We start from the raw sequence: 25,011 nt of genomic DNA, 5'->3' as shown, positions 1-25,011 counted from the left end.
TGAAGCCCATGAAAAGCTCTGGTGCAACCAATTACCTTCAGAAGTCACATAATTAGTGAAATGAGGTCCACCTGTGTGCAATCTAAGTGTCACAAGATCTGTCATTACATATACACACTTTTTTGAAAGGCCCCAGAGGCTGCAATACCTAAGCAAGAGGCACCACTAACCAAACACTGCCATGAAGACCAAGGAACTCTCCAAACAAGTAATGGACAATGTTGTTGAGAAGTACAAGTCAGGGTTAGGTTATAAAAAAAAATCCAAATCTTTGATGATCCCTAGGAGCACCATCAAATCTATCATAACCAAATGGAAAGAACATGGCACAACAGCAAACCTGCCTCACACCAAAACTTACGGACCGGGCAAGGAGGGCATTAATCAGAGAGGCAGCAAAGAGACCTAAGGTAACCCTGAAGGAGCTGCAGAGTTCTACAGCAAAGACTGGATTATCTGTGCATAGAACGACAATAAGCTGTACGCTCCATATAGTTGTGCTTTATGGCAGAGTGGCCACAAGAAAGCCATTACTTTCAGTAAAAAACAAAAATGGCGCGTTTTGAGTTTGCAAAAAGGCATGTGGGAATCTCCCAAAATGTATGGAGGAAGGTGCTCTGGTCTGATGAGACTAAAATTGAAAATTTTGACCATTAAAGAAAATGCTATGTCTGGCACAAACCCAACCGATCACATCACCCGAAGAACACCATCCCCACAGTGAAACATGGTAGTGGCAGCATCATGCTGTGAGGATGTTTTTCAGCAGTCGGGACTGGGAAACTGGTCAGAGTTGAGGGGAAGATGGATGGTGCTAAATAGAGGGCTATTCTTGAGCAAAACCTGTACCACTCTGGGTGTGATTTGAGGCCAGGACGGAGGTTCACTTTCCAGCAGGACAATGATCCTAAACACACTGCTAAAGCAACACTTGACTGGTTTAAGGGGAAACATGTGAATGTGTTGGAATGGCGTAGTCAAAGCCCAGACCTCAATCCAAAAGAAAATCTGTGGTCAGACTTAACCACTTGCCGACCGCCTCACGCCGATGTACGTCGGCAGAATGGCACGGGCAGGCATAAGCACGTACATGTACGTGCTTTGCCTCCCGCGGGTCGGGGGCCCGATCGGGCCCCCGCCCGGTGCCTGCGGCGGTCGGTTTTCGTTCGGGAGCGATCCCGGACGAGGGGACGGCCATTCATTCATGGCCACCCCCTCGCGATCGCTCCCGACGAATGGAAATCCCCGGTGACATCACTTCCTCTCCTGTAATGTAAACACAGGAGAGGAAGTGATGTATTCTCTCCTCCGTGTCGGTATTTTTCGTTCCGACACGGAGGAGAGCGGATCAGTGAGTTGCACCAACACATCCCACACACAGTAGAACATGCCAGGCACACTCACACCCCCCCTTTACCCCCCGATCACCCCCCCAATTACCCCTGCCCCCCAGTCACAGTGACACCAATGTCATTTTTTTTTTTTTTTTTTTTTTTTTTGCATTGGTGTCATTTGTGACTGTAATAACTGTTAGGGCAGTTAGGGTTAGCCCCCTTTAGTTCTAATGTACCCCCCTAACCCCCCCAATAAAGGTTTAACCCCGTGATCACCCCCCGTCGCCAGTGTCACTAAGGCTGGGTTCACATTGCAGCGGTTTATGAGAACGAATGTGATTCGCACCGCACTGCAGTGCAAATCACATCCGATCTCTGTGCGATTCGAGTTCAGCCATTCGCCGCACCCGCCGCACCCGCCACACCCGCCGCACCCGCCGCAAATTCGCACGGGACCCTTTTTTTTGGCCCGCAGCAGAATCGGATCGCATGGGTGTTCACACCATGCGATCCGAGTTTGCAGATCGCACTGCGATATGCGAACTGATCTGGGGGTGTCAGTAACATTTCACTGACACTCCCAGCAGTTCGCATAGGGCAGTGTGAACTGCCGCCGGGAGGCATGCGATGCGGGAACCCGCCGCGGATTCGCGGCGTTTCCGCATCGCTCCAGTGTGAACCCAGCCTAATAAGCGATCATTTTTCTGATCGCCGTATTAGTGTCACAGGTGACGCTAGTTAGGCAGGTAGGTATTTAGGTTCGCCGCAGCTTTTTATAGCGCTAGGGACCCCCATATACTACCGCATAAAGCCCCCTGATTGCCCCCTAGTTAACCCTTTCACCAGTGATCACCATATAACTGTTACAGGTGACGCTGGTTGGTTAGTTATTTTTTTATAGTTTCAGGGCACCCGCCATTTATTACCTAATAAAGGTTTAACCCCCTGATCACCCGGCAGGTGTCATTTGTGACTAATAACTGTTAGGGCAGTTAGGGTTAGCCCCCTTTAGTTCTAAGGTACCCCCCTAACCCCCCCAATAAAGGTTTAACCCCGTGATCACCCCCCGTCGCCAGTGTCACTAAGGCTGGGTTCACATTGCAGCGGTTTATGAGAACGGATGTGATTCGCACCGCACTGCAGTGCAAATCACATCCGATCTCTGTGCGATTCGAGTTCAGCTATACAGATAGTATGGCTGAATTCGTGTCGCACCCGCCGCACCCGCCGCAAACTCGCACGGGACCCTTTTTTTGGTCCGCAGCAGAATCGGATCGCATGGGTGTTCACACCATGCGATCCAAGTTTGCAGATCGCACTGCGATATGCGAACTGATCTGGGGGTGTCATTAACATTTCACTGACACTCCCAGCAGTTCGCATAGGGCAGTGTGAACTGCCGCCGGGAGGCATGCGATGCGGGAACCCGCCGCGCATTCGTGGCGTTCCCGCATCGCTCCAGTGTGAACCCAGCCTAATAAGCGATCGTTTTTCTGATCGCTGTATTAGTGTCACAGGTGACGCTAGTTAGGCAGGTAGGTATTTAGGTTCGCCGCAGCTTTTTATAGCGCCAGGGACCCCCATATACTACCGCATAAAGCCCCCTGATTGCCCCCTAGTTAACCCTTTCACCAGTGATCACCATATAACTGTTACAGGTGACGCTGGTTGGTTAGTTATTTTTTTATAGTTTCAGGGCACCCGCCATTTATTACCTAGTCTCACTAGTGTACCCCTAAATTTAGGGGTGTCTACTTTCTAAAATGGGGTCATTTGGGGGGGGGGGTTTGTGCCATCTTGGCATTTTATGGCCTTCAAAACTGTAACGCCCTTAGAAAGCCTGAAGGCGGTGCTTGGTTTTTGGGGCCCCGTACGCGGCTAGGCTCCCAAAAAGTCCCACATATGTGGTATCCCCGTACTCAGGAGAAGCAGCAGAATTTATTTTGGGGTGTCATTTCACATATGCCCATGGCATGCGTGAGCAATATATCATTTAGTGACAACTTTGTGAAAAAAAAAAAAAGTTTGTAATTTTCCCGCAACTTGTGGCAAAATATAAAATATTCCATGGACTCAACATGCCTCTCAGCAAATAGCTTGGGGTGTCTACTTTCTAAAATGGGGTCATTTGTGGGGGTTTTGTGCCATCTTGGCATTTTATGGCCTTCAAAACTGTAATAGGTAGTGAGAAGTGAACTCAAAAAATTACGCCCTTAGAAAGCCTGAAGGCGGTGCTTGGTTTTCGGGGCCCCGTACGCGGCTAGGCTCCCAAAAAGTCCCACATATGTGGTATCCCCGTACTCAGGAGAAGCAGCAGAATTTATTTTGGGGTGTCATTTCACATATGCCCATGGCATGCATGAGCAATATATCATTTAGTGACAACTTTGTGAAAAAAAAAAAAAAAAAAAAAAGTTTGTAATTTTCCCGCAACTTGTGGCAAAATATAAAATATTCCATGGACTCAACATGCCTCTCAGCAAATAGCTTGGGGTGTCTACTTTCTAAAATGGGGTCATTTGTGGGGGTTTTGTGCCATCTTGGCATTTTATGGCCTTCAAAACTGTAATAGGTAGTGAGGCGTGAAATCAAAAATTTACGCCCTTAGAAAGCCTGAAGGCGGTGCTTGGTTTTCGGGGCCCTGTACGCGGCTAGGCTCCCAAAAAGTCCCACATATGTGGTATCCCCGTACTCAGGAGAAGCAGCAGAATTTATTTTGGGGTGTCATTTCACATACGCCCATAGCATGTGTGAGCAATATATCATTTAGTGACAACTTTGTGTAAAAAAAAAAAAAAAATTTTTTTTTTGTCATTATTCAATCGCTTGAGGCAAAAAAATAAAATATTCAATGGGCTCAACATGCCTCTTATCAATTTCCTTAGGGGGTCTACTTTCCAAAATGGGGTCATTTGGGGGGGTTTTGTACTGCCCTGTCATTTTAGCACCTCAAGAAATGAGATAGACAGTCGTAAACTAAAAGCTGCGTAAATTCCAGAAAACGTACCTTAGTTTGTAGATGTGACAACTTTTGCGCAAACCAATAAATATACAATTATTGACTTTTTTTTTACCAAAGACATGTGGCTGAATACATTTTGGCCTAAATGTATGACTAAAATTGAGTTTATTGGATTTTTCTAATAACAAAAAGTAGAAAATATCATTTTTTTTCAAAATTTGCGGTCTTTTTACGTTTATATCGCAAAAAATAAAAATCGCAGAGGCAATCAAATACCATCAAAAGAAAGCTCTATTTGTGGGAAGAAAAGGACGCAAATTTTGTTTGGGTACAACATTGCATGACCGCGCAATTACCAGTTAAAGCAGCGCAGTGCCAAAGTGTAAAAAGACCTCTGGTCATTTACCAGCAAAATGGTCCGGTCTGAAAGTGGTTAAAGATTGCTGTTCACAAGCGCAAACCATCCAACTTGAAGAAGCTGGAGCAGTTTTGCAAGGAGAGAATGTGCAAAAATTCAAGTGGTAAGATTTGGCAAGCTCACAGAGACTTATCCAAAGTGATTTCGAGCTGTGATAGCCACAAAAGGTGGCTCTACAAAGTATTGACTTTAGGGGGGTGAATAGTTATGCATATTGACTTTTTCTGTTATTTTGTCTTATTTGTTGTTTGTATCACAATTAAAAAAAAACCTCCAAAGTTGTGGGCATGTTCTTTAAATTAAATGATGCAAATCCTCAAAGAATCCATGTTAATTCCAGGTTGCGAGGCAACAAAACACGAAAAATGCCAAAAGGGTGAATACTTTTGCAAGGCACAGTATGTTATACAATACCCCAACATCAGAAGTGTTGTAGTTTCTGAATTCAATAAACCCTCTGCACTGCTGTGTAATTAATGATTGATACTGCCAGTAGAAAGAAGCCCTGGGTTTCCACTTCTTGCGCTAGAGTGACAACACAGCCTGTCCTAGCAAATTTGCCACTGTGTTGTCACCCTTCCAGTTATTGTGCCTGCATAATGTTTGCACCGTATGAGTTGAGTGTGGGCAAACATGTAGCTTGTCAATTACCAACTGCCCTTACCTAGCTCCATCCTCCTTCTCACTCATAAAGTGGTTGTAAACCCTTACAGACCACTTTTACCTACAGGTAAGCCTAGATTAAGGCTTACCTGTAGGTGCAAGAAATATCTCCTAAACCTACATGGTTTAGGAGATATTTACAAAAGACAGGCACCGATGTCTACTGTGCATGCACCATAGACAACGGCACGCAGGCGCACTGAGTGTGCCTTTTCTAGCGGCTATCGTGCCGTTAGTGGCGGTTCCCACGCGCATGCACGGGAGTGACGTCATCACGGCTCCGGCCAATCACAGCGCCGGAGCCGCGATACCTGGAAGCAAGATGGATGCTTCGTGGAAGAGGGGACAGCGGTGACATCGCAGGCTCCTGTGTCAGGTAAGTGACACACAATGGGCTACTATGCGATGCATAGTAGCCCATTATGCTTTACCTTTGCAGGGAAACAAAGAGGAAGTAAAACCCATCAGGGTTTACTTCCTCTTTAAGGCAAGGCACTGCTCATGGGAGATGTCATTTTTTTCAGCAGTTCTGCTCAGTACCTCCCTTGCCTGACAGGAAATTAGACAAGCATGCAACAAACACATAGCAAACTTCAACAACTACAAAAAAAATAAAAAAATTGCTTTAACGGGGGAACTGTGTTGCATGGTAGGTAACTACCGTACTTATTGATTTTATTCCACAAAAATCACCCTTTAGATGGACTTTACATTTCTGCGTCTGAATGTAAAATAGGGTTCTACCCTAGCATCTAACCTTTGCTATTAACCTCCACCCAACACAAATGCCTTAGGGAATTTCAACAAATATGAGTGTGTAAAATTACATGCTACTTATTAAATATTCAGTAACGTAGGAAGATAAAAGCATTCTTGGATCTCGTCAAACGTGAGTTCCCTGGGGCCATGGGCTATAATATAACAATAGGTGCCTCTTCTGAGCATATGCATGTATCTAAATGATTTGTGAATGTGAATTCCTTCTAACAAAGCTATTTGACCCATAAAATTATTTACTGTTGACAGCAAAAATAAAAACTCCCTAAGGGAGTTCTATAGTCACAGCATACACCTTCTTTTTATAACATTAGCCACATGATAACAATGCAAACAGTAGTTATTTCAAAAATGTATTTCTTGTTCATACATCATGGGACAAAGAGACTTCATTAAATAGTGGGACACTAATTAAGGCGAATTCCTTCCCTATATAACCTCTCCCACTTGGGGAGCACCTCCGTTTTTTCGCGTGCTAAGGTGTGTCTAAGGTGGTTGGTCACGTAAAACATGCGCTATTAAGAAAGCTCTATTCAGATCCCTGTGGGGGCTTAGGGGCTATGCTGACCGGATCCATATCTCGGGCCGATATTTCGACTCCCAAGATGGTATGGTACCCGGGCCTCGTTATCTGAAGAAACTAGGTTTTTCCTGTAAGTCTCTCCTTGGAGGACTGGGCTCTGGGAAAACCAAGCTTGGTGTACTATTAAGTCAGTGGCACGAAAGTTCTGGCAGAGTCTTTTACAGGTCCAGGGAAGAGGTTCCTCTGAGTAGGAACCCATGGTTTGGCACAATGCTACCCGCCGTAATGGGTGAAGGCTGGAAACTGTATGTTCTCAGCAGTTCCTGCGGGCGGGGACAGGTAAGTGAAGTTAATCCTATATATAGCATATTATGGATTTCTTCAGAGTAGTTTTATGTCTTACCTGGTTTCTGCCACTAGAGGGAGTAAAGAGCAAACCCGGTGTATACTTACATGCCTTCCAGGATGTACACTCAGTGAAGCCGGTCTCCGGGCCACTCACCTCCTCCGCTGCAGGCTCTGCCACAAATATGTATAAAGGGGGTCCCTTGTAGTCCTTAAGGTCCTGCTCAGTCCCCTACGGTGGTCCTCTTCTCCCTCTCATCCTCGGCCGCTGCCATGATGCTCCTACGCGCGCACGAGCAGTGAGCGCGCTTTTACAGTTCTGGCAGGGGAACAGAGGGAGGGGCGTGGATGCAGTGCCGTGCGCGTGTGGCGTGCACAGCGCACCAGGGCACAGGCGCCAGGCGGCTATGTTGAAAAAGCGTCAGAGCCCTGTAAGCAGATAGACACAGAGCTATGGGCAGTAAGCAACCTAAAGTGGTCGGATCCAGGCAAACCTAAGAAACCTACTCGGCATCAGGTTGTGCAGTATTGAGCATATATGTATATTATAAGACTTTAGCACAACAGTGATTGCATATGTACTAGTACCTCTGCTTTGTAGCTTGGGACTATGTCTCCTCATAAGAGGACCTCAGGGGGAGGTAATAAAGGCACAAAGAAATCACCGCCTACGTCTAGGGATCCTAAATATGGCTGTAGATTACCATCCCCCCTGCAAGACTGGAGCCAGCCTCACATGATGAATCAGTACCCCTGTGAGGTTTTGCAGCCTCTCCAAATGTTGCAGCCCCGGTATATGTCACTGATAACTTACTTAAGGCTACATTGGAAGGTAGCATTATTAGTTTTGTTACAGCTTCTTTAAAAGATAGCTGAAAAAGGGGTAGATCCCCTCCCTCTGCTGCAGTTTCTCTTTCAGATGATTCTTCTGACAATGAGGAAAGATCCCTATGCAGGGATGGGGATCAAGAGCAGTCGGATGAATCAGAGGAAGAGGAGAAAGTTTCTACCTCTCAGGCACTCAAGAGGAAGGTCCAGTATTATACTGAATTGGTGCGTACCACATTCAGGATGCCCTCTGCTGAGTCTGCCACATCCTCTGTTTCCTCCTTGGGGGTCAAAAAGATCTCACAGACTGCTTTTACCTTTCCAATTCATCCTTTAATTGATAAATTGTTGTATGAGGACTGGGGACATCCCGATAAACTGTTTTCTCCTCCTAAAAGGTTTTCTATGCTTTATCCTCTGGAGGAAAGCTTCACCAAGAAGTGGGAGGTTCCATCTGTGGATGTGGCTGTCTCTTGTGTGAATAAAAGCCTGACCTGTCCTCTGGACAATGCTCAGGTATTTAAGGATCCAACTTATAAGAAGCTGAAAACTTTATTAAAAGCCTCCTTTTCCATGGCTGGGGCTGTAGTCCAACCTACAGTCGCAACCGTTGGTTTATGCCAATTCCTCAAGGAACAAGTTAAGCAGATACTTAACCTCCTTCCCAGAGAGGAAGTGGAGAATTATGCAGACCTTCCTCAAGTTCTGTGTTTTATGATTGATTCCATTCTGAATTCAGTCCAGCAAGTATCTCGTCTGTCTCTCCTGTTAGTGCACATGCGCAGGTCTCTGTGGCTTAAGCATTGGGCAGCTGAACTTTCATGCAAGAAATACTTAACTGGATTCCCATTCAAAGGGGAGCGCTTATTTGGGGATGATCTGGATAAATTCATCCAAAGGATTATTGGTGGTAAATCTATGCTTTTACTAATTAAAAATAGTAAACGGCCATCATGTAAACATTCTCTTTCCCCATCCCCTGGAGCATCAAGCTCTAGGCAATGGCAACGGCCTTCCCAATCTAGTTCCAGAGGAAAGGCCCAAGGTCACGCCCAAGGTCAGAAGAAGACTTGGGGACAAAAATCTGCCAAGCGGGGCCCCAAAGCATCCCTATGAAGGGGTGCCCCCACTCGGCCGAGTGGGGGAAAGGCTCCAGTAGTTTGCTGGAGCCTGGCGGGAAGAGGTTCAAGACAGATGGGTAATCTCCTCAGTATCTCTGGGCTACAAGCTAGAGTTCCAAGAGGTTCCACCATCTCAATTCTTAAGGTCAAAGGCCTCCAGAGATCCAGTAAAGCGAAAGCCGCTTCTTCTGGCATTAGATCGCCTACTATCCCAGGGGGTGATAGTAGAGGTGAACCCAGAAGATCAAGGTTCAGAGTTTTATTCGAATCTCTTCACAATTACAAAATCAACTGGAGATGTCAGACCCATCCTAGATCTAAAAGACCTGAATCAATTCCTGCACATTCGGTCCTTCCGCATGCAGTCAATCCGCTCAGTGGTCTCCACCCTTCAAGGGGGAGAATTTATGGCCTCGCTACAGCTCCTCGAGTTTTTACGAAAATTCTAGCTCCACTCTTGGCGAATCTAAGAGCCCAGGGCATAACCGTGATAGCTTATTTGGACAATTTGCTACTCATAGAGCAATCAGTAGTGCACCTAATCCACAGCGTTTCCAAGACAGTGAAACATCTGGAAAGCCTAGGTTGGATTCTCAATCTTGTAAAGTCTTCCTTGCAACAGTTAAAGAGGTTGGAATATCTAGGCTTGATCATAGACACCGCTCAAGGCAGGGAGTTCCTACCAGAGCCAAAAGCTAAGGCCATAAGAGCTCTGGTCCTCCTAGTATCAAGCAAAAAGTGTCCCTCCATTCGGCTATGTATGAGACTGTTGGAAAGATGGTCACCGCTTTCAAGGCTGTTCCATTCGCCCAGTTTCACTCAAGGCCTTTGCAGAGAAGCATCCTTGTGGCTTGGAACAAGAAGCTTCATGCCTTGGATCTTCCTATGTGCCTATCCCCAAGGATACGCCAAAGCCTCAATTGGTGGTTAAGGACCAAAAATCTTTTGAAAGGAATTTTCTAGAAATTCTGGCAATTTATTTGGCCCTCATGAACTGGTCTTTCAGACAACAAGGTCATCCTATTTGGGTACAGTCCGATAATGCCCCAGCAGTGGCTTACATCAATCACCAAGGTGGCACCAGAAGTCTGGATGCCCAAAAAGAGGTGAATCGCATTCTTGCATGGGCAGAAAGGCATGGTTCTTGCCTATCTGCGGTCTTCATCCCAGGGGTAGAAAATTGTCAAGCAGATTTTTTAAGCCACCAGCAGCTTTGTCCAAGAGAGTGGTCTTTACACCCCAACATAATTCAGATCATATGTCAAAAGTGGGGAACCCCAGCTGTAGACCTGTTTGTGTCCAGATTCAATAGGAAACTGGAAAACTTTGTGTCAAGAACAAGGGATGTACTTGCTCAGGGATCAGATGCTCTGACAATTCCATGGGATCAGTACAAGCTAATCTATGCCTTCCCTCCAAATCTGCTTCTTCCACGGTTCCTGGGGAGAGTCAAAAGGGAAGCAAAGTCAGTCCTTTTAGTAGCTCCGTCTTGGCCCAGATGACCTTGGTATGGCAGAAACCATAAAGATGGCAGTAGGCAGGCCTTGGGTCCTTCCACTCCGGCCAGATCTACTCTCACAACGTCAAATATACCATCCTACTTTACGAAGTCTAAATTTGACAGTTTGGCTGCTGAGACCCACATTCTGAAAAACGGTGGGCTCTCGGATTCAGTCCTTTCCACTTTGGTTAATGCCAGAAAGCCAGCCTCCAGGCTTATTTACTATAGAATCTGGAAGGCATATGTTTTCCTGGTGTGAACCCAGGGGATGGCATCCTAGAACGTATGTCATTAGCAGGATCCTGGCCTTTCTCCAGTCAGGCCTTGAGATGAAATTGGCCTTGTGCACTATCAAGGTCAAAATTTTGGCTTTGTCAGTATTTTTTCAGAAGCCACTTGCTTCACATTCCCTTGTCCGGGCCTATGTTCAGGGGGCATTGCTCTTAAATCCACCAGTCAAACCTCTGATGTGCCCATGGGATCTGAATTTTGTTTTGTCCGCATTACAGGGACAACCTTTTGAACCACTGCACCATGCTTCTTTAGCACTTTTGACAAAGAAGTTGGTATTTTCAGTAGCTATATCTTCTGCTAGGAGAGTATCGGAGTTAGCAGCTCTTTCTTGCAATGTATGGCAGGAACAGTCCACCTCTGGATGTGGGGACATGCTGTTTTACAGAGGATAGAAGAATCGGGTAAGTATAGCCTTTCAGTGAACCCCTGGTCAAAACAAGTACAGTACTTAATCCATGCAGTGCCGGCACAACCCCACTGCATAGGAGGAAAAAAATGTTCATGGAGTTCTGTTTTAACTTCTTGTCCCGTGACATCTAGCAGTCCAGTCCTCTCCTCTCCAGCACTGGAATGTTGATAGTCACTTCTACATCTTCACATAATTGCCAAGACCAAAAGCGACGGCATCAGGTAGGGACATGGCTGCTAGTCCTACATTGTATGTGATGATGCGATGCCAGCAAAAGGGGTGGTAGTACCCCTACGTGTTTTAACCAATTAGGTTAGGGGTCATCTTCAGGGGAATTTTTTTCTATGCGAGAGTAACACAAATTTATGAATTATAAATACATCATTATTTTACGTAGTAAAATAATGATGTATTTATAGTTTTCCTATTGTTGGTGAGTTATGTTTTTATATGTCAAGGCCAAAATAGCTTTTTATGACTCCAATATAATTGTATTAATACCATTTCAATACAATGACAGAAGAAAAAAGTTCAGTTACCTTCTCCTTCCTGAGGCTTCTAGCTGGATCAGAATGATTCTGTAAACTTTCCATAACACTGTCCACAAGCCCCAGTGAATATCTTCTCTGGTGTCTCCTTATCATCTCTTTCTCCAGCCATTCTGGGGGACTTTGCCTTTCTTCCTCAGACTCTTCAATGAAATCAGTGGCGGTCAGTGCCTGACTCCTGCCCGTTCCTACAGCAGTTTTTGCTCTTTGTTGTACAGACTGATTCTGAGCAGCTATAGAATTCTGTTGTATATCACTGAAAAGACTGGAGAAGACAATCAGTAGAAAATTGGTTTATCTCACAAATGCATGTAAATCCATTTAGTTACATCTGCCTAATCAATCATCGATTATCGCTGGATGTTTACTATTGTCCTGGACCCCAGCAAGGAAATGTTCCCCGTCTATGGGATAGCTGATATATAACTATCCATATATTGTTATGGAGATTGCACAGGAGGACACATAAATATTGCACTGTTTGCTCACTAGCATATTCTCTATATGAATATCCAGATAACTCAGGGTAGGGACAACAGAGGTCCTGCTAAAAGGCAAAATTGTTTGTCACAGCCATGCCAGGGGTGCTGGAAACTGGGCAGAACTAAAAATAATAATTACTTGTCATATTTCTTTCTGCATTCATGTGATAGCTACATGACATTTCTCAGGGTGTGTTTCCTGATGGAAATTTTTGTCCGGGTATCAATAGTTGTGAGGCAGAGACAAAGCGCTGTCAGCATATATCATAATAACAGCATATAACAAGAAGTGCCCTGCAAGGACATTCATGGCAGGATCGCCAGCTTTTGGTGGTATTTGATCACCACTGGGTTTTTTATTTTTGCAAGATAAACAAAAAAATACCAAAAATTTTGAAAAGCCCCCAATATGTTCTACTTTCTGTTATAAAACATATCCAATAAAAAGATTAAAAAAAAAAAAAAACTCATGCATTTTAGCCAAAATATATTCTGCTACCTGTACTTGTATTTGGTAAAGAAAATCACAAACAAATGTACATTGATTGGTTTGAGTGAAAGTTATATGGTCTACAAGCTATGGTATAGATACTGATTTTTTTTTCATGCTACTAATGGCGATGATTAGCAATTTATAATGGGACTGCGATAGTGTGGCAGCAATCTGACACTGACGCTGGGGGGGGACTGACAACTTGCCACTTACATCCCCAGTGACACTAATACAGTGCTAAAATGCTAAAAATATACACTGGATTACAATAATAGATAATGTGGCTTTTTGCTTATAGTGTGAAATTCCCCCACAAAAAATTACAGTGTCTAAATATTACAAAGAGATTATTGGATATATGTATATTTTCCAGAAGACAAACAATTCCCGAGGGTATGTACTCAATTCGAATATATATGTGCTTCTATTATATAAAAGTGCTCTGTGTACTATATAATAAGTAAAAAAATAAATAAAGTGCATCTAAGTTCATAAATGTAAATAAATTTATATATATATACACAGGTGATATAGTGCATCTGGACAAAGATAATTCCATAGATAACTCTGATATTGGCCTCCGGTTGCTGCCACAAGGGAGGTTCGCCCTGTGCAACATAGGAGAAGTCGAGGCACTCGGGATATTATGTGGAAGGTGTGATAGGTTGGTCACAAACCCCCGACCGTTCTCGAGATGCCCCAAGTGCGGGAACTATGTATTCTAGGTAGAGCAGCCTGTTGTCCCACCCCGGGCCTTCCACTATAATTGGGCCACGGGCATTGCCACGGAGGAGACTGTTAGTCGTTTACCCTCATCCTCGTTCGGGGGACAGGCTACCACAAGTGACCCTGTCTCTTTTGAAGTCCGAGAAACCTCTACTGAGGTTGCGGAGCAGGCTCCGCGGAAGAAGGCTGCTGTTGCGGCGTGGGGCATACAAGCAGAGGAGAGGAGCAGGAAATCCCACCTTTGCAGAGGCAGGCCTGCCTCCTGCACTCCGAGGCCGGACATCTGGGGAAAGGTGTTCAAGTGCAAGCCTCGGGGTACTACTAGAATCAATATGGAAAATTACCTGCCTGCTGGGGAGTCCTCGCCTGGCTCACCAGCGGAGACCGGCTCCGACGAGGGAGATGACTGGTGCTTTGAGCCAAAGTTGCCGTGAGTAACAGTTTTAGACTTTTAAATCCTTTTAAAGTTAAACGGACTGTTGCCGGTGCATGGACACTGCCCATAATGACGGGGCCGCTAAGCCCCTGAGATTTTTACTAATTGGGCGGCAACAGAGTATGGACTTGATTTCTCCTGAATTGGGTGAAGTTATGGACACTAGGAAGGTGACATAAGGAAAATGTCGAGATTGTCAGAAGGTCTTAGAGTCACCGTTAAAGATGATTTCATATAAGAAGCGATGAAAGGTTTCAAGGGTGTCTACTACACTGGAGCTATGGTCGGCACATCTACAGTGACAAAATTATAATATGCCGCCCGGAAAAGGAAAGGGCTATCTACTTGATCACTACAATTGATGCCCAAGGGAAAGATCTGACTCTACCTGACCCAAGGTTCTATTGGTGAACTGTTTCTGGAATAAAGTTTTGAGAAAGTTTGCAGCAAGAAGGGGAGAAGAGCTTCCTTGAGTCTTTACATTTTTCAGTGTTTCTGCAATCCACAAAAAAATTTTTTGGGGTGGTTAGACAGGTGGTTCTACAGAGAAATGCATGCCAATTTCTTCAGGCTTTTTTTGCTCAATGTGTTCATTTGTTAAAGGACTTGCAGTTGCAGCGGCTCTGACCATTAGGTGGCGTGAGTCGGCAGAAATTAGTGGTAGTGCGCAGAGACTTTTCTTTTCACCAGTGATTAGAATGTGTTAGGAAAGATATTTCACATGCTATTGAAGGAGGAAATTCTGATGTGAAAATGCTCTTCAAAATTTAGAATGTATAGTGTACAGTATTGCCTTTTTGTATTATGTTTCTCTTTCAGGGTGCATCGAGAGCAGCTATCAAGGTCATCGGAGGATTCCGGGTGGGCTTAGATAGTCAGTTGGGTGGTATGCAAACAGTATTGATGTGACATTATGATAAGTGTTGATGTTTGGACATGTTTCACTTTTCTCTCCCTTCCCTAACACCAAAAAAACAAGAACTCAGGCACTGTTTAGTTTTTGTTATTATGTAGGATTTTTGCCCTGGCTGTTATCTGGATAATGGGGGCATTGTCTAAATGGCTGGGGGGGGGGGGGGGGGGTGTAGCGGATTACATTTGGGATCAAATGTCACACGCCTGTAAATTTAGTTTTTGGCCTCAGAACAGTAAAGGTTCTGAGGGTTGATTGTGTAGGTGGGCCTTGACACCAGTCTGGCCAGGCGGTGTTTGGAAGTTCTGCCTGGTCATGTGGACGGTGAGGTGCACATGACGGGCCAGAACCAAGTCTGGTTGGATGTTTGAGTATCAGCCCTCTCGGAGCCAATCAGAGTGCTGAGGAGTCTGTCTGGGAGGGGGTACTTAAATAGGTGTGGGTCACGTGTTTGGAGTTCCGGAGTTGTTTCGACACCCCCCAAACATGTGTCTGTCAGTGGCCCCTGATAGACCTGCCTGGTCTGGGGTAGGGATCTGTCCGTTCCCGAGTCTTGGAACTGGCTGATCCGAGGCGCAGTAACCTTGGGAGGATTCAAAGTGTCTGAGTGTGCTATCGGCTTGGAGGGACACCGCAGCTCATGGAAGTGACCAGGGGAGGACTCTTCGGAGGGGGGCCGGCAAGTGGCATCCTGAGAAGTGCCTGGTTACTGAGTTGAGAAGGACATTGACAAATTCACACTTTTACAGTACCATAAAGGAGACGGGAAGCATTCCAGGTATGGAGGAAAAAGGTTCCTGTTGCCCTTAGTTGTTTGTTCAAGTTTGAGTCAACGTGCTGACTGCTATTATCTCTGGCTAGAGATCTGTTCAGCCTTGAAGTACCCAGCTGCGAGTGGCTACTCTCTGGGTGGAAAATAGAGACTTTGTTAGACCTGCAGTTCAAGGTGCCTGAGTTCTTCACCCGTGCCCTCTGTTCCCTAAGAGACTGTGTTAATTGAAAGTTCTACTGCAAAATAAAACCTTTTTGAAAGGACTTTATCTGTGTCAGTGTACAAGTCGTTGGGTATAAACCCTGGGAACCCCTAGAAACAGAGGAGCAGGCCAAGAAAAGGTAACCGGCAAGCCCATTCAGTCAAGGCCGCCCTGCAACGGGTTATGGCTGCTACATACAATATCCTGATTTACAGTTGGAAGCAGTGTTTAAAACAGGTGGGATTGTGATGCTTTCAAATCCACAATATATAGAGAGTATGAAAAAACTCTGGAAGACAAGAATACATACAAACTATTACCAAGTAATCCGGTATTTAAATGTATGAAGGAACTGGAACAGATCGTACACCTAGGACTGAAGAAGAATATTTTAAATAAAAAGGAGGCAAAATTCCTGAGTCATGTAGGACTCCAATTATTCATTCATTACCCAAGTTACATAAGAATAATGTGACTCCACCAAGACCCATAGTTAATGGGATCGACTCTCTTACCTCAAGTATTGGACAATATATAGATAATTACTTACTAATCTCAGAGACACAAAGCAGGTGCTACAAATAATAGAAGAAATACCCAAAGAGGAAGGACCATGGATACTGGCAACCGCAGATGTGTCTCTTTACACCATGATTCTACATCATCAGGCCTGTGAGGCTACAAAATGGGACCTAAGAAAACATACCACGTTACCATACTTCCAGAGAAAATATCTTACTAAGTGTTTGGACTTTTGCTTGAAGAATAGCTACTTCTGGTGTGATCGCAGTTATTACTATCAAAAAACCGGGGTAGCTATGGGAGCCAAGTTTGCACCCAGTGTGGCATGCTTGTTTATGTCCCAATGGGAAGAGGACTTTGTTTACAAAAATACGTCTAAAGAACTTGTCATTTTTAAGAGGTATATCGATGATATCCTCATACTATGGAAAGGTGAAACAAGCAGCCTGATTACTTTCCTGGAAATTTTGAATAAAAACAATAGGAACATTAAACTATTCTGGGAAATTACTGAAAAATCAATATCCTTTCTTGATCTAGAAATCATACAAGAAAATAATTTGCTATGCACCAAGACACACTTCAAAAATGTTGACAAAAACAGCTATCTACTAATGGAGAGCTGCCATCATTAAAATTGGCTGTGCAATATTCCGAAAGGACAATTAATGCGTTTATGCAGAAATTGCTCACACACCTCATACAAGCAGACAAAACTGGTCAGAGATTCATTAGCAAAGGATACAAGAGTGAAGAAATAAGGACAAACATTTCAGAAGTGGAAAATATGGACTGAGCAATGTTAGTGGAGGATAAAAAGATACCTAATGACAAAAGTAACAAGGAACCTATTATGAGGAACTATAATGTTCAACACAAGAGGATAGAAAAGATCATATAAAAGCATTGGTACATATTACGTTCAGACACACACCTACACGAATTACTACCTCAGGGTCAGGTCACCTTAAGGCGAGGTGACAGATGCACACCGTAGGGATCAGGAGTGCACCGCAAGGCTGTGGACCCTACGGCTGACTGCTGCGGACGGGAGACAGGTCCCACTGGGGTTAGAGCGTAAGATTCCCTGGGGCGCGGAGTCTAAGAGCCAGCAGATGTTCACCAGAGCCTCGAGTGGTGAGGATGGACTTGGCTGCAACTGGCTCCAGGTTGCGACCCCCAGGGTCCCCCAGCTCACACCCACAGTAGGCAACAGGAGGACAGGGATGGTGAGGGACAAAGCCAAGGTCGGGGCCACAAGCAGACAGGAATAGTCAGGGACACGCCAAAAGGTCAGGATCACAGGCAAACAGGGATAGTCAAAGACACGCCAAAGTCGGTAACGGAACAACAGAAGAGCACACAGGTAAGGTAACAGGAAGCTAAACACACAAAGGAATACACAATGGTTGATCAGCACTGTTGGCTTGCAGTGCACAGGTTAATATAAGGTTCCCTGATAGGGCCTGGGGTGGAGCCATGCTTAGAGCAGAGGTTATAAAAACCACCAGGTGGAAGTGGCTGGCCTCTTAGTCTGAACACGAGGGGAGGTAAGCAAACAGGAAGATCACTGCATAACCATGACACTCGGCATTTGTATACAAAAGAGCACCTACACTTAGAGATAAGATTGTTAAAAACATCCCACCTTCCAGGGGTCTGACTTTCTTTACAGGAAAGGGATTCTATCCTTGTAAACGCTGCTTTGCCTGTACAAGAATTAAACAACCTGCTGAAAAGAAATTCAAGTTCAATTCCACCAGTACCAGCAACACATATGAGATCAAAGATTTCATATGTTGTAATACTGAGGGGGCTGTATACGCAGTGGCGTACTAAGTGGGGGGCGGGACACCCCGGGTGCCACACACTGGGGGGGTGTCAGGCCAGCGACCTCCCCCTCCGCAACTGAAGAAGAGACAGCGATGCGGCCGCGGGTTAGGCAGACCACACAGAGAGAGCCCGAGGAACTGGCAGTGGGCGGCATTGCAGGGTGGAGTGACACCTGTCGGCTCAGTGATTCGGGACCCGGTGAACAATCCCCTTCTCTCTGTGTTTGCGTCGCACCGTTCTAATCAGTCTCGGCACCGGATGTCACTCACAGCCGAGCAGAGTGAAGCCGCCTCCCCCTCCTCCTGCATGCACAGCACTCTGTAGACATAAAGGAGGAGGGGGAGGCGGCTTCACTCTGCTCGGCTGTGAGTGACAGCCGCTGCCAAGACTGATCAGAACAGCACAACGTGACCACAGAGAGAAGGGGATTGTTCACCGGGTCCCGGATCACTGAGCCGAGAGATGTCACTCGGGTGCTGCTCACACCTCCCCCTGCAATGCCACTGCCTTGATCTCTCCGTGTGTGTTCTGAGATATGGGTCTGTAGGGGGGAGGGGCTGTATTGTGAGGGGGGTCTGTGCACTGTAGGGGGGTTCTTTACTGTAGGGGGGTCTGTGCACTGTAGGGGGGTTCTTTACTGTGGGGGGTCTGCACTGTAGGGGGTCCTGCATTGTAGGGGGGTCCTGCACTGTGGGGGGTCCTGCACTGTAGGGGGGTCTGCACTGTAGGAAGGGTCCTGCACTGTAGGAGGGTCTGCACTGTAGGAGGGGTCCTGCACTGTAGGGGGGGTCTGTACTATAGGGGGGTCTGCACTGTAGGGAAGGATTCGGCACTGTAGGGGGGTCTGCAGTGTAGGGGGTATGCACTTTAGGGGAGGATTCTGTACTGTAGGGGGGGTCTTTACTGTAGGGGAGTTCTTACTGTAGGGGAGTTCTTACTGTAGAGGAGGATTCTGTACTGTAGGGCGGGTTTGCACTGTAGGGGGGAGAGGTCTGTACTGTAGGGGAGTCTGTACTGTAGGGGGGTCTGCGCTGTAGGGTGGAGGGGCCTGTACTGTAGGAGGGTCTGCACTGTAGGGGAGGATTCTGTACTGTAGGCGGGTCTGCGCTGTAGGGTGGAGGGGTCTGTACTGTAGGAGGGTCTGCACTGTAAGGGAGGATTCTGTACTGTAGGGGGGTTCTGTACTGTAGGGGGGTCTACACTGTAGATGAGGGGTCTGTACGGTAGGGAGGGTGTCTGCACTGTAGGGGGTCCGTGTAACATGCAGGGGGTTCAGAGCTGTGAGGGGCTGTGTAATGTAAAGGGGTTCAGAGGTGCAGGGTGCTGTGTAATGTAAAGAGGTCCTTAGGTGCAAGGTCCTGTGTAATGTAAAGGGGTCCAGAGGTGCAGTTGTGGAGAGGGGGGTACACAGTAGTGACAAAAAGATATTGAAGCATGCAGAGGTATGTAGTTGTGGCCTCCAGTATGTAGTATCAAAGAACATGTAAAGAATATCCTTAGTGGTTTTCGACAAACACAGTGTGTCCAGACATTTCCTGACCCACCATAATAGGGACCCAACCCATCTCACGTTTTGGGGGATTGAACCATATAAAAAAATATTGGAGGGGAGGACATAAAGTTAGGACACTTAGTCAATTGGAATCCAAGTGGATTTTTATTTTGGATACTTTTACACCTTTTAATCCACATCAGTGATAGCCTCTTGCATTCCAACACATTGAGTTTGATTGTATTTAATTTATTTATCATGGGATGCTTGATTCACATGTACAACTTTACCGTTATTGTATTTATTCTATATTCTATATTCTATCTATTTCCATATCAGTGCCATTACTATGTTATTTAATAGCCCGGGATGTCCGGGTCTTGTTTGCTGTATTAACACTTGTGGCAATCATTTCCGGTGTCCCCTACACTGAGATATGCCCATGATCCTTTATATATATATATATATATATATATATATATATATATTTCTTGAGCAGATATCCATGCGATTGTTTGCATCATGGTTTTTACAATTAATATATTATTATTTTACCCACTTAATTTTATTTGCCATCTTGCAATGGGTTCAGGTTTGAATACCATTGTTATTATATTAATCTTTTTAACTTAATTGTATGGCTATTATCTTTATACATAGTGCTTTTGGATATTTGCAAGGCACTCTATTGAGATGCGTTTGTACAACCATTAGCTATGGCTATTTGCGTACTATGAACCAACACGAAATGGCTGTAGATTTGGCTGTCTGTCTCCGACTTTATGACTGCCACCATTGACGCCATCTATTTGTTTTTTCATTTATTTGCCCTTTGCGGACCGCCAGGGGTGGAGTGTATATATTGTATTTTTACTATATATGTTAGCTCACTCCAAAGCGTTCAAAGAGAACTATTTAGCTCCATTTCTGTTTCTGCTCTCCAGCTCCGTGTGCCACCGTGATATCATTACATTTGAGACTCATGGAAAATGGCCGTGGTCGTAGCCCAATCTACAACGAATACAGTCACTGCTTAATTTCAGCATTTTAGACACATGCAAAATGGCCGCGGTTGTAGACTAATCCATTAAAAAAAAGTCCGCTGCTATGTTATCTATAGGCGGCCTCAAGAAAATGGCCATCAATCATTAAAGTATTTAAGACACGTCCCATGTCAACATTCTATTGCCTGGTGAAGTCACGTGATACGTGACGATACGTGTAGGAATAATAGTAATATAATAATAATTATTATTATTTCTTTGGACACCGGAAGTGACTGATGTCCGCAGTACGAGCACAACGCTCCTTTTTTACATTGCATGTTATCTGTGTTTTATTGTGACTACCCCTCTATTTATTTTGATTGAATCTTTTAATAAAACTGGCATACTTTACTATTGGGGCTCCTTCCTCTTCCCTTTATGATTGATATGGTATTCTACGGGAGAACATAGTGGAAACCTAACTGCAGCTGTGCTAAGGTGACAGATCCAGCCATACCAAGCAAGGATACAGTGCATTATTTCATTTATTATAAAACGAAAAATGTATCACTCACATTTAACATTAACAATATTTATCAAGCTTCGATACAGTGTAAAACCTGTGGTCCGGCCATCAGACGGGGGTGAGCTTCACCCAGTTTCTTCCTACACATTGCGTCACAACACACGTGACTTAAATTTTTTTGAATTCAACACTATAAGCAAAGTGCCACTTCATCTATTATCATAATTATGCGCATATATGTGGGGACACAATGGGGGTTATTTACGAAAGGCAAATCCACTTTGCACTGAAAGTGTACTTGGAAGTGCAATCGCTCTAAATCTAAGGGGTAGATCTGAAATGAGTGGAAGCTCTGCTGATTTTATCATTCAATCATTTTCCTTGCATGTCCCCCTCGGATCTACAGCGACTGCCCCTTCAAGTGCATTTGCAGTGGAAAGTGGATTTTCCTTTAGTAAATAACCCCCATTGCATCGATGTGAGCAGCTGCTAAAATATATATTACTATTTTTTTCTTACTATTCACAAGTGGTAGCATAGGGATTACCTCACTTTATAAACATATACACTGTCACTGTACTAATGACACTGGCCGAGAAGTGGTTAACATCTAGGGCGATCAAGGGGTTAAATGTGTGCCTAACAATGTGTGTGTGTAATATGTGCTGTTTTACTAAGCAATCTGCTGTTTTTTACCCCGTGCTCTGCAGGGAGAAAAAAAAGAGCACATTACTGCTTTCTAAAGAGAGCCCTGTGTTATCTATCAACACAGGGCTCTCTTCTGTCATTCGCCTCAGCTGATCAGCAGGTCCAGGGCATAAATCGTATCGGCTTGTACTGCAGTTTATGAGAGCACAGTCTTCTGGTTCTGTACTTGCATATGTGAGTGGATGCAGAAGAAAGCCGTGATGTACAGGTACGTGAGTGTGCCTGTACAAGTTGACCTGCTGCGGTAAATGTACAGTGGCGGGTCAGCAAGCAGTTAAAACCTCCATTTGTAAGCACTTTCAGCAGCTGATTAAAATCCAGTTCATGCACAGGAACATGCTACACATTCCTATGCAATTCACATGTGGTTTTGTGTGGTGCGATTTGAGCCCATTCATTTTGAATGCACTGAATCGCACTGAAAACCTAACAAAAGTAGTGCATGCACTACTTTAACAAACACACTACAACCGGATTACATGGATAGATATATAATGGGGGTGCTTTAGAAGAGGAGAGGACTTTGCTGGGGGGTCAGATGCGCACGCGGGGGTGCTTTGGGAGGGGAGCAGACTTGGGATGGGGGGGTCACATACGTATTGAGGGTGCTTTGGGAGGGAAGATGATATGTGCTAGAATATGGGTTGGGAGGAGGATATGTGCTTGGCAGGGCACTTTGTCATGGTAGTGGACTTGTGCTGTGGGGTCAGGTACATACTGAATTGTGCTGGAAGGGTCAGATATGTACTGAGGGGGAAGGGTGCTTTGGGAGGGGAGAGGACTTGTCCTAGAAGGTGGGGTGGGGGATTTCAAATCCAATCCCCCTTCCAGCACAAGTTCTCTCCCCTCTCAAAGCAGGACTCCAGAACATATCCTCTAACACCCTTATTACTTGCCCCCCTCCACCCCCTTTCCTGTCACTGTCAAAGGGATGTGGTTAAATAAAACAAAAGCCTTCTTGTATCCTTAAAATATGCTTAGATTGGTGAGACAGTGGGCTGAACAAGAAACAAATAGGAGATTCCTCTATCCACACAAATTAGGTGGATGGAGGAATCCCTCCCACCGGCCACCCCAAACCCTTACCTCTATAGCATTGCGTCACCCAGCTTCCTTAGCACTATGCCACTGTGCCATAGTCGGCCCTTTACCACAATGCCACTGGCATCTTTTTGTTGAACCATTCCCCACTATCATGCCTGTCCCCGGTACAATCCTCCCCCGGGGTAAGTTTGTTGACTGGTAAAATTCCAGCCACCCAATTAGTCTGTCCCTCAGTGCACCCCCTAGGTTAGTCTGCGCCCCAGACAATCTCCCCCCTAGGCTTGTCTGTACCCCAGTATGATCTCCCCCTCCAAGGTCAGTCTGTGCCCAGTACGATCCTACAATCTCCCTCTTCCCCAGGTTAGTCTGACTGACCTGGGGGGGATTGAACAGGGCAGACTAATCTTGGGGGGTTGCAGTGCACAATAACCCCCCCCCCCACCTAACTTTATAGACTTCAAATCAGAAATACTGCCATGGGAGTTCTCAGGGGGCAGTGACAGGTGCCCCACAGGGGGCAGTGACAGGAGCCCTGCAGCAGGCAGTTACAGGAGCCCCGCAGCAGGCAGTGACAGGAGCCCCACAGCGGACAGTGACAGGCACCCTGCAGGGGGCAGTGACAGGAGCACTGCAGCCGGGGGCAGTGACAGGAGCCCCACAGGCGGCAGTGACAGGAGCCCCACAGGCATCGGAAGAGACAGGAGTCTGGCAGAAGGGCAGTGACAGGAACCCCCTAGGTGGGCAGTGACAGGACCCCCGCAGGTGGGCAGTACAGTGCACAATCCACCCCCCACCCAACTTTATAGACTTCAAATCAGACATACCAGCATGGGAGATCTCAGGGGGCAGTGACAGGTGCCCCACAGGGGGCAGTGACAGGAGCCCCGCAGCAGGCAGTGACAGGCACCCTGCTGGGGACAGTGACAGGAGCACTGCAGCCGGGGCAGTGACAGGAGCCCCACAGGCGGGCAGTGACAGGAGACCCACAGACACCAGAAGAGACAGGAGCCACACAAGTGGGCAGTGACAGGAACCCCCCAGGTGGGCAGTGGCAGGAGCTCCGCAGGTGGGCAGTGACAGGAGCCCCACAGCCGGAGGCAGTTACAGGAGCCCCACAGGTGGGCAGTGACAGGAAACCCACAGGCGCCGGCAGAGACAGGAGCCACACAGGTGGGCAGTGACAGGAGCCCCGCAGGCTGGCAGTGACAGGAGCCCCACAGCCTTCGGCAGAGACATAAGCCCCGCAGGCGGGCAGTGACATGAGCCCCGCAGGCAGGCAGTGACAGGAGCCCGAGGAGCCCAGCAGCAGGCAGTGACAGGAGCCCCACAGGCGGGCAGTGACAGGAGCTCCACAGGCACCAGAAGAGACAAGAGCCACGCAGGTGGGCAGTGACAGGAACCCCCCAGGTGGGCAGTGACAGGAGCTCCGCAGGTGGGCAGTGACAGGAGCCCCACAGCCAGGGGGGCAGGGACAGGAGCCACCCAGGTGAGCAATGACAGGAACCCCACACATGGGCAGTGAGAGGAGCCCCGCAGGCGGGCAGTGACAGGAACCCGGCTGCCATGGCCAGTGGCAGGAGCCCCGCAACCTTCGGCAGAGACATGAGCCCCGGAGGCGGGCAGTAACAGGCACCTGAGGAGCCCGGCAGCGGGCAGTGACAGGAGCCTCGCAGCTGCGAGAAGTGACAGGACCCCTGCAGGCGGGCAGTGACAGGACCCTAGCAGTGGGCAGTGACAAGAGCCCTGCAGCCACAGGCAGTGACAGGAGTGCCGCATCCGTGAGCAATGACAGAAGCCCAGCAACTGCCGGCAGTGACAGGAGCCCCGCAGGTGGGCAGTGAGAGGTGCCCCCGCAGTGGGCAGTGGCAAGAGTCCATGCTAGTGCGCCCGCGCCAGAGAAATCGCTGGAGCCAAGTACTGGAACTTGTTACAGCACTGGACTCCATTCCAGGACACAACCTTCATTTGCCAGGACTCCAGGACTTACATCAAATCCCAGGACGATTTGAGACGGTTGGGAGGTATGCACCCATGAGGATGTAAAGTCATTAGAACTTGGGGTTTGCCCCAAATACACCCGTTCTGGAGGAATGTCTTTGATGTACTGCATGATCGCTACCTTTGTAGGTATGCCGGGGCAGCACACAGCCTGT

At 46.5% G+C, this 25,011-nt stretch overlaps 1 protein-coding gene across 2 annotated transcripts in view; it reads right to left on the bottom strand.

Moving 5' to 3' along the window:
- The window catches only part of LOC143983938 (cilia- and flagella-associated protein 337-like), a 221,461-nt gene that overhangs the window by 179,917 nt on the left and 16,533 nt on the right, over positions 1–25,011 (bottom strand). For both annotated transcript variants that reach the window (XM_077484093.1, XM_077484094.1), the window contains exon 2: positions 11,715–11,988. In XM_077484093.1, the coding sequence (XP_077340219.1) occupies positions 11,715–11,988 (274 nt within the window). The remainder of the gene's footprint in view (positions 1–11,714; positions 11,989–25,011) is intronic.

This window comes from Lithobates pipiens, unplaced genomic scaffold (genome assembly GCF_037356315.1).
Source record: "Lithobates pipiens isolate NorthernLeopardFrog02 unplaced genomic scaffold, aLitPip1_a1.2 Scaffold_16, whole genome shotgun sequence".
NCBI classification, from domain to species: Eukaryota; Metazoa; Chordata; class Amphibia; order Anura; family Ranidae; genus Lithobates; species Lithobates pipiens.
This window is presented reverse-complemented; position numbering and strand designations above follow the sequence as displayed.